A 10,452-nucleotide genomic window follows, 5' to 3' on the forward strand; every position below is an offset into this window, starting at 1 on the left:
ACAGATCAAAAATCTGATAGGCGGATCATTCAGATTAGGTTATTAGGGATATGGACCCTACCTTCGATCTTGATTGACGGTTGACTTTTTAGTCAATTAGCCCAAGTTCTTCTAGCATGCCGCTAATCTTAGAGTGTTGCTGAGATTCCATGGAGCTTATTGGGCTTATCATGATGATGTGTCTTCCTCGATTGACGTGCACCTCGATTTACGTACTGATGGCATCACATTGTGTTATGCTTGTTGATTTTATGTGCTTTGACTTGTGTATTGAACTTGTTGTGGAGTGTGGTTGATTTATATGTTTGGCCTAATGTGATGACATGTGAGGGCTAGTAGTGGACCATGAACCCATTGACATGAGGTTTGTTGCTTCGAGACTTGTTTCACATATCGTATCATTATTTCATTTCTCGTTTTGTTGAGCCGTTCTAATTGTGTACCTTGTGCTTTGTTCCATTTATTGTTTTGTTGAGTTTTTGTATTTTGAGTATTTGTTTCATGTATTGTTCTTCGAGTGTTGCTATATTTCTTGGACTTCTGCTCGCTTCCGTTGAGTGATCCGGAACTAGGTTTCTGTTGGGGTTCCATTGAGTGGTCCGGTTCCCTGCTTCGTTTGGATTCTGTTGAGTGGTTCGGAATCCTTCGTGATTCGCGATTTCGTTAAGTGGTCCGAAATCGTATCCAGCTTGGATTTCTTTGAGTGGTTCGATAAGCATTGTACTCTGCGATTCCGTTAAGTGGTCCAAAATCGTATTCACTCGGATTCCGTTAAGAGGTCCATAATTCTTTTTACTCCGCGATTTCGTTGAGTGATCTGGAATCGTATCCTGGTTTGGATTCCGTTGAGGGGTCTGGAATCCCACTTGGTGTTTTGGTTTTGTTGAGTGGTCCAGAACCTGATGTTGATGGATTTCGTGGAGTGGTTCGAAATTGCATCATTTGACCTATTGGTTCCTTGGATTTGATTTTAGCTTCATAGACGTAAGCTTCGGGTGAACTGTGTTGTTCTAGCCCTACATTTCGATGTATTATATGTGTTATTGATTGGTGTTGGAAAACATATGTATGTGTGAATGGCAAGATGACTAGAGAATATTATTGTGCTTCGTCGAATGTTCCTTGAGATGTTGCATGCCTGAATCGTGGTATTATGTTGGGACACAGTGGTTTATGTGATGAATGTTTGAGTGTAGTGAATGACGAACTACGAATAGATTGATTCCTGTTTAGGGTACGTAGGCAGTCTAACGAGGAGGTTAGATGCAACCATAAAGCATACGAAAAATTACTATGCGGTTTGATTCTTGAGTTGTGTTTTGCCCATATCCCGGAAGCGAGGTATGATAGATACGAATTTTTTGTGACGTCACCTGTCAATCCTGGATGTATGTCGGGATCGGAGCGTGATAATGGTTCCACATGTTCAATCCAGACACTCGAAATACAGAAGGGTGGGGCCAAATTAAAATGTGAAGAGTTGTTTTGCATGTTTGGTCAAAACTTCACGTGGTCAGGTGCTCTACACCTGAGAGGTTCTTCTAATCCTGACATGGCAATCGGTGTTATTTTGGTTATAAAAATAATTTCACAAAAAAAAAATCCGGACCATAAACAGAGAATCGTATATCAAATATTGTACCAGGCGTTTCTAATTTGACAAGAAACGAATATCAAGTTGAAAAAATGTACAAGATACCTAATATTACCATACTAAAAAAAGTTTGAAAAAGACCAACAAAAATGAAGTAAATTAGCACCACTTGGTACCCCTTTGTATTCTTTATCTCAAAAGCTAAAAAGCCAATGAATCTAGTAAATTTATTTGTGCTAAAAAAAATGCTAAAAATGCTAAATTTCAAATTCCATTTTAGAGCAAGTTTAAGCAAGAATTTCCAATCAATGACAACCGCTTAAGGGCTGGTTTGGTATTGCTGTGCTTTGAAAAAAAAACTGCTTCTGCTGTGCTGTGAGAATAAGCGGCTGTGAAATAAAGCTGTAGAGTGTTTGATAATTTTTTTTGTAAAAAATGCTTTTGAAAAAAAAAGTAGTATTATAGTGTTTGGTAAACTATTATGTAAAATAGATGTGAAAAAAAGCTGGTTTTTTAAAGCTGGATTTTGCAGCTTCTTGTTTTTGGCTTGTTTTCACCCAAAACTGTGAAAAAAAGCTGAAGCTGAATGTTTACCAAACACAAAAAAACTCATAATTTCCCCCAAAACACAAAAAGAGCAGCAGGTCAAAATTGTCAAAGCGTCCCCTCTCCCAAAATCCTTTGCCCAAACTAATATTCCTTTCCCACGCCCAATCATATTCCTTTCACACCCCTGCGGTTTGCCCAAACTAATATTCCTTTCCCACGCCCAATCATATTCCTTTCACACCCCTGCGGTTGTTTTATCAAAAGCCCACTTAACCGCATAATCCAACTCCCCACAACCGTCTCCGAGCGTAATCCAAATCAATTCCCCAATTTCACGGCGGTCTGGAAAACAACGGAAGGGCAAAAGAGTCATTTCACGAGACACTCTTTCCTTCGCTCTTCCTTCTGCTATTTGAACCCCACGCCCTCCCCCGAAGTCTCTTCCTCAGCACGTATTAATTTAAATTTCTTTTGATATAAATATCATGCAAGCCCCACTCTCTGCTCTCCTCACACACTAAAAGCTTACTCCTCCTCCTCCTCCCCTCTCTCTCTCTCTCTCTCTCTCTCTCTCAAAACTCAGACCGATCACAGACGCGATGTCTCAACGCGGCCGCGGCCGAGGCCGCCATTCCGATCCCTCGTACGGCTCCGACGCCCCGCCGTTTAATCGCGGTGGTAGAGGCGGAGGCCGTGGTCGGGGACGACAGTCCGGCGCTCCACCGTCGTTTCAGTCCGAATCGGGCCCTAGCCGTGGTGGTCCTGGAGTTGTCGCCGCTCCGACGGTGACTCAAGCTCCCTCGCCGGCGCCGATGGCTCAAACACCGGCTCCTCGTGGGCCGGCGCCGGCTCAGGCTTCCTCCAGCTCGGCGCCTCGGCCCGCTGAGGCTCTTCTCATCTCTGAGATGGAGCAGAAACTGACGATGACCGCTCCGCCGCCGTCTTCTTCCAAGGCCATCCGGCATCCGCCGAGGCCGGGCTACGGGAAGGTCGGCGAGAAGGTCCAAGTCAGGGCCAACCATTTCTTAGTGGAGGTTGCGGATAGAGATCTCCATCATTACGATGTAAGCGTCCTTCTTCCTTTGTTCTTTTTGCAGTTTTCACTTTTTCGTTTTTATTTTTCTGTGTTTATCTGTCCATCTGCATTTTACAGTTAATTTTGATTTTTTTTTTGACGTTTTCCTTTTATTTTGTTTTTAAAAACTTGACTAGGAATGTCGTTTTTGGACCCGAAAATGATGATCTGTTGCCCTCAAAACATCTCTGTGACTCCAAAATTTCTTTGACATTTTACTTTTTACAATTTTTAAAAGTATTTCTGGGTTGTTCTGCTCAGTTGCTTCCGACTTTCGAGCGTCGTCATTATGTTTTCAATTTTTGGCAACCATTTTGTTTTTGTTTTTAATTTTTTGAAATTTTCATTTGGATTTCGTTTTGGCGTTCTTCTACTGCTGTAAATCTGACTTAGAAACGAGATTTGACGTTCCGAAAAAGATTTTCTGAGTCGAAGGCGAGTAATATGCTTTTGTACAATTTATTCTCTATTTGCTTTACTTTTCGCTGTTGCCCAACTATTTAAAATTGACCTAACTTTGTTCTAGTCAAAATGCTGAATTGCAAAATCCCAGTTTCATTTGTTTTTCAAAAATGGTTTTGTAAATTTGATCCAGGGAGGTGTTTTGGGAAAACTCGTGATGGTTTTGAAAACACGTTGCTGATTCAAAATACCGAGTGCCAAACAGCATCTATTGATGAAAGTTTGGGTGAAATAGGGTTGGTTTTCATTTGGTATTCTGTATTTTTGACTCAGAAGTGTGTTTTTGGAATGTAATTCTTTGGGTACTTTCTGAGCTTAGTAAACAGTGATTTTCTTGGTAAACCGTTCGTATTCTCGCTTAATTGGACAGTTGATTATTGTTGTTTTGGTTATGTGGTTGTGGGGTGTCTTAAGATTTCATTTGGTTGCCGTTGCTGTAGGTGTCGATTACCCCTGAAGTTGCATCGAAAAAGATCAACAGGGATGTAATTAAGCAGCTCGTAAAACTTTACAAGGAATCCCACCTGGGCAAGAGAACCCCAGCTTATGATGGGATGAAAAGTATCTATACAGCAGGCCCCTTACCATTTGCCTCGAAAGAGTTTGTGGTGAGGTTGGCCGAGAAGGAAGGCCGGGAGAGTTCCTCTGCGGCAGCTGGTGCCAAGAGGTATATTTGTATGAAAGTTTAGTGTCTTGTTGTCATTTTTGCATTGTTTTTTATTTGTTGCGGTTTTTTAATGTTTTCTTCTTTGTGTTTGAATGGGCTTACAGAAGGGACCGAGATTTCAAGGTTACTCTTAAATTGGCTAGCAAACCGGACCTTTATCAACTCCAGCAGTTCCTACGAAGCCAGCAGCATGAGTCGCCTCAAGACGCAATTCAAGTTCTGGATGTTGCTCTTAGGGCTACACCTTCAGAAAAGTAAAGTCATTATTTCTTAGAAGGGGCATAGGATTTATGTTGTCCTTATGTACGTTTTTTTCCTTAACTACTGACGGTTTGAGTGTTGTAATTTCTATCAGATACACTGTTGCTGGGAGGTCTTTTTTTGCCATTGAGCTTGGGCAGAAAGGTGATCTTGGTGACGGTCTGGAATACTGGAGAGGCTTTTACCAGAGTCTAAGGCCTACTCAGTTTGGGCTTTCACTCAACATAGGTAATGCATTGACCCAAATTTCCCTGTTCTGATAATCATATGAAGTTAAGTAACAAGAGTGTTGTGACTATCTTTTTTTATTCATATATTTGCAGATGTATCAGCAAGAGCATTTTATGATCCTGTCCTGGTAACTGTATTTGTGAAGAAACTTTTAAATTACAGAGAATTGTCAAGGCCTTTGCCTGATCGCGATCGTTTGAAGGTATTTACTATTTTTGTTTCGATTTGTTTCATTTTGTTTCACTCAGTTTTGGTAGGCAACTATCAAAGAGTAAAGCTATTATGAATAAAATACAATGTGAATATGTTGAGTTGATAGTTTGTAATTATTTTCTACCAGTCTGAACAACTAAGTACAAGTAATTTATGCTAGTTGTGGGTTATATTTATGCAACAGATTTGCTAGTAATTATGCTCATTTGGTTTTGAAGCTGCATAGCATGTAATCAGTTGCTTTTATCTTGAATTGACTTGTCCATTTTGGATTGACTTCCTTTGGATCAGGTCTAGATGTCTACATAGACTAATTTATTCAGAGTTCTGTGTATTACTATTTACTTATGTTTGTTCAAAATTGTTGCTTAAAAGTATTTGTCTTAATCAGAACTGGTCGGCATTCTGTTACTTACAGGTGAAAAAGGCCTTAAAGGGGCTCAAGGTAGCAGTTTCTTATCGTGAGAATAGATCTTATAAAATCAGTGGGGTCTCCGTCGAACCGCTGAACAAGTTGACGTAAGTCTTGTAATCTTTACATTACATTCATGCTTATATCTTGTTTATATGTAAATAGACTTCTTGTGGTACTTGATTGGCTTGAAATATAGAACACGACTTTTCATACACATTATCTACTTTTGTTAGCATACATCGTAAGGGTTAATTTTGAAAAGAAAATCAAATTGAGTTATGACGGTGTTCCATGGTAACAGACCATTCATAACTTATTATCCATCTTTGCGTTTTAGGTTCACTCGAGAGGATAATAGTAGAATTTCAGTAGAACAATATTATCGCGATACGTACAATATTGTGCTAAGGGATGTGGCAATGCCTGCACTTCAATCTGGGAGCGATTCAAAACCTGTTTATTTGCCTATGGAGGTTCCTTTCTTGACTTCTTAGCCATTTTATTTCCTAGCATGTTTCAGTTCTAAGTACGGTAGTAGTATTGAGGAGATAGTTTACTTATTTAACTTTTTGGCAGCTTTGTTCCATTGTTGCTGGGCAGAGGTACACTAAGAAGTTGAATGAGAGACAAGTAACAGCTCTTCTGAGAGCAACTTGTCAACGCCCTGGAGATAGAGAACGAAGTATATACCAGGTCTGGATGTGATTTAATCTTTTCAACCAATGGCACTCTTTTCCTAATCTATATGGTTTTCATTTTGTTTCTGGTGCTGACGTTTCTGCATCTGTGATTCTGTGCAGATGGTTAAACACAATGCTTACAATAAAGATGAGCTTGTCCAGCGGGAATTTGGAATGCATATAAGAGAAGATATGGCTTTAATTAATGCTCGTGTGTTGCCGCCGCCTTCGGTAATTTTTTATTTCCAATTTTGTTTGAATATTGCAAGTGTTTTTTTATTCATCTTTTTTTTTTCTTTGCTGGTGTTTGAATTGATGACAACAGCTGAAATACCATGACACTGGTCGTGAGAAGTCTGAAAATCCACGAATGGGGCAATGGAACATGATCAATAAGGTATGGTATTGGTTTTTAATTTATTTAGATGGATCTGTGTGTATGTTGAACTCCATTGCATACGTATTGAATCCTTGATGTGTTTTGAGGGTAGTTACACATGATTTATGCAACTGAAGGGGTTTGACGTTAGTTAAACATGATTTTTGTAATTTAAGAGTCTTTGCAGATAGCAACTTCACTAGTTCATATTTATTATCGGTTTGTAAGCATTTTAAAATACTGTTTCTTTTTTTTTAACGGCTTTTGTGATTTGTGATGCGGCATCAAAATTAAACCATTGTTCTTATTAAAAATTTGGTTTCTGATTATTTTTAGTTTATTCTGGTTCTGTAGAAAATGGTTAACGGTGGTCGAGTGGATTTCTGGGCATGCGTCAATTTCTCCCGATTGGACCCAAATTTTAACTTCCGATTCTGTGAGGATTTGGTTAATATGTGTGGCAGCAAGGGAGTGGTACGACTTCCTTTCATAACTTTCTCCTCTTTCTTAACTTACTCCTCTCTTTGCGTTGAATTATTTCTTTTCCTAACCAAATTGTTTATTTCCTAGCATTTCCATCCGCAACCTTTACTTGCTCATCAATCAGCACATCCTGGGCAAATAGAGAGGGTGCTTAGAGATATCCATAAGACGTCTAGCAAGAAACTTGATGAAATTGGACATAAGGGAAAGCCTCTTCAGTTGTTAATTGTCATTTTGCCTGATGTCACTGGATCATATGGTGAGTAGCAATCATGGAACAAAAACTCTTATATTTCTACAATATTATGCTTAAAATAATTGTCTTGTATTTCAAGAAAATCATGTTTAAAATCTGACATGTTGATTGCTTGCAGGGATGATAAAACGAATCTGTGAAACCGAGTTAGGAATCGTGTCTCAGTGCTGTCAGCCTAGGGCAGCATCAAAGCTGAGTAAACAATACCTTGAAAATTTGTCGCTCAAGATAAATGTGAAGGTTCGTTAACGGAAAAAAAAGAAAAGAAAGAGATTCTATTGTCCATCACATTACTTATTGTGTGTGTTCTTTATGTGTTGTCTCACATTACTTAAACATTAAAATGTTGACACCATTGAAAACTGTTGTAGGTTGGCGGAAGGAACACTGTTTTGACTGACGCCATTGAAAGAAGGATTCCTCGGGTTAGTGACATTCCCACAATCATCTTTGGTGCGGATGTTACCCATCCTCAACCTGGGGAGGACAGCAGTCCGTCAATTGCTGCTGTAAGTTCTGTCTTTTATTTTGATTTCATTTTAATTAAAAATGCATAATGTGTCTGTTAACCTGATAATTTATTCCAACAGGTGGTGGCGTCCATGGATTGGCCAGAGGTCACCAAGTACAGGGGAATTGTTTCTGCACAGGTTCACCGTGAAGAAATCATCCAAGATCTGTATACTGTAAAACAGGACCCTAACAAGGGACTTGTTGCTGGAGGAATGATCAGGTAATTGGGTCAACATGCACCTGCTTTTGTTATTGTTTCATTTTTTATTTTTATTTTTTTTATAATAGTTGAGTATATTTTCTTATCATGATTATTTTCATGATGTTAGGGAGCATTTCCGAGCATTTCGACTAGCAACTGGCCAAATACCAAAAAGAGTAATCTTCTTCAGGTAATAATTGTTTTTGCTGCGGTCAAGGAAAATCAAACACAACAACACTGCTAATATTTGTTTTGATGTTTGCTTGACAGGGATGGAGTTAGCGAAGGGCAATTTAGTCAAGTTCTGTTGTATGAAATGGATGCTATAAGAAAGGTATGCTGACTACTGGAATTCCAGAATTATTTTTTTATTCTTTAGATAACTTGACATTGATCACTACTTAATTATTTAAATTGAGTAGTTAGTGAATTATTTTTTAAGGTAAGCGATTTTATCTAATATGTGTGTCACTGCCTTTTCAGGCTTGTCAATCACTTCAGGAGGGATATCTGCCACCGGTTACTTTTGTTGTGGTGCAGAAAAGGCATCATACGCGCCTGTTCCCTACTGATAATCGGAGGACTGATAGGAGTGGCAATATTCAACCAGGTTACAATTTTATATGCATTGAGAATCTGAGATTTATTAAATTTGTTGCTTTTCTGGTTTGCGCTTTAACTCTCTTTATCTTGTCTAGGCACTGTCGTTGACACCCAAATTTGTCATCCGACGGAGTTTGACTTCTATCTCAACAGTCATGCTGGCATTCAGGTACTATATTTATGTATGCCAGTTCCCTTTTTGCCGGTGGTTTCCTTGCTCTCGATGAGGATGTATTTGTGTTCTAGTAACTTTTAAATATGAAATATTGCGCTGTGCTATAGTTTGAACTGATATCTTCTGTGCTATGCAGGGAACTAGCAGGCCTGCACATTACCATGTCTTGTATGATGAGAACAATTTCACCGCAGATGCACTGCAGATGCTAACGAACAACCTATGCTACACGTAAGCAGACAGTAATTTCAATTCTTACTCTGGCTTATGCACTTGTACGATGCCAATTTGAAGATAACATATTGTTTGCTGACTTTCTAATTGTATGTTTTTCAGGTATGCAAGATGCACTCGTTCAGTTTCCATTGGTACGCACTTGAGTTGGATTTGTACATATGTTTTCTGAAATCATGTTTTTTCCTGATTGCACCGATGATGTTTGTGTTTTTCCATGCAGTTCCTCCTGCTTACTATGCTCACTTGGCTGCCTTCCGTGCAAGATACTACATTGAAGGCGAGTACTCAGATGGAGGTTCTACTACCGGATCTACAGCTGGGGGTTCTGGTGGTGTGCGGTTCCGTGCCCTACCTGAGATAAAAGAAAATGTGAAAGAAGTTATGTTCTACTGCTGAATCAGTCTTGAGCTCCGTTTGGTCGCTGGTGGCATTGGTTTCGAGTAGTGTTTTGTAGAGGTCCGTTTTGTCGCTGGTGGCGGTTTCTAGTAGTTGTGTTTCGTCAAGGTCGTATGAACTAAAAGTTGCACAAGACTTTAATCTTATATTTTGGTTATCGTCTGGAAGACGGACGTTTAAATCGCTTATCTCATCCGCGATGGTTTTGGTTGTAAGTTTTGTGTCCTATGGGGGCTTATGAAACAAGTCTTGTGAAGGAAATGGATTTTGGTTCAAAGTTAAGAACCAGAATATTTTGAGGTGGATATATTACAAGGGAACTAATGAAAAACGTTTGAAAATTTTGAGTTTTAATAATAAGGATAAAATGAAGAGTAAAGTGAATAGTATTAGAATTGATTTTATAGTGTAAAAATGTGGTTTTTCACTATAATGAACAGTACTGGGAGCTTTTCGTTAAAGTTCTCATTATTATATGTTACTTGCTTAAAAAAATTATAAACTAAATTCTGTAAACTAAATAATGTGGTTGTTGATAATTGAATTATTGCTTAAGTGTTGATACTCAGAATTATTAGATTCTATTTTGTGTATATTTTTGTTGGCTAAATCGCTAAAATGGTCTTTGAGATTTACATAACTTATTACTTTGGTTCTTGAGATTCCAAATTGATAAAAGTGGTTACTGAGATTGTCCACTATTCATCATTTGGGTCATTCCGTTAAAAATTTCGTTAAATGTTCCGGAGCTCTTGGCCGTACGTTTGGGCAATTTTCAAAGTTTTGTAACTCAATTATTTCTTAACCAAATTCGACCTATAATATATCAAAATGAAGATAAGAAAGTTTATAATAAGATTATAACTATTTTGAAGTCCAATGGTTGTCGGAGATGGTTAGAAAATAGCTTCAAAGTTGACTGATCTGAGTGCAAAACTTGAAAACTCGCCGGAAACTAGTTAACTTTAAACGTTCATAACTTCTTCAATACTCAAGAAATCAAGTGATTCAAAAATGAAAATCATATATCTCGATGAGACGAAGAGAATGGTACCTTTTTC

The 10,452-nt window shown here is 38.6% G+C and overlaps 1 protein-coding gene across 2 annotated transcripts; it reads left to right on the plus strand.

Moving 5' to 3' along the window:
* Positions 1 to 2,560: 2,560 nt before the first annotated feature.
* LOC126588948 (protein argonaute 5-like) lies at positions 2,561 to 9,732 on the plus strand. 2 transcript variants are annotated; one of them, XM_050254109.1, is made up of 22 exons: positions 2,561 to 3,207; positions 4,121 to 4,347; positions 4,452 to 4,601; positions 4,703 to 4,836; positions 4,932 to 5,041; positions 5,471 to 5,571; positions 5,805 to 5,940; positions 6,044 to 6,160; positions 6,268 to 6,378; positions 6,473 to 6,544; positions 6,881 to 7,000; positions 7,097 to 7,268; positions 7,384 to 7,505; positions 7,637 to 7,774; positions 7,856 to 7,998; positions 8,108 to 8,170; positions 8,251 to 8,314; positions 8,464 to 8,590; positions 8,679 to 8,752; positions 8,895 to 8,989; positions 9,095 to 9,126; positions 9,216 to 9,732. In XM_050254109.1, exons 1-22 carry the CDS (start codon positions 2,743 to 2,745, stop codon positions 9,389 to 9,391), a joined length of 2,949 nt encoding a protein of 982 aa, XP_050110066.1. In that variant the 5' UTR covers positions 2,561 to 2,742; the 3' UTR covers positions 9,392 to 9,732. The 2 variants fall into 2 exon arrangements, with proteins under 2 accessions (XP_050110066.1, XP_050110067.1); XM_050254110.1 differs by lacking the exon at positions 2,561 to 3,207 and adding an exon at positions 3,812 to 4,017.
* Positions 9,733 to 10,452: the final 720 nt, after the last annotated feature.

Source organism: Malus sylvestris, chromosome 11, assembly GCF_916048215.2.
Source record: "Malus sylvestris chromosome 11, drMalSylv7.2, whole genome shotgun sequence".
Lineage (NCBI taxonomy): Eukaryota > Viridiplantae > Streptophyta > Magnoliopsida > Rosales > Rosaceae > Malus > Malus sylvestris.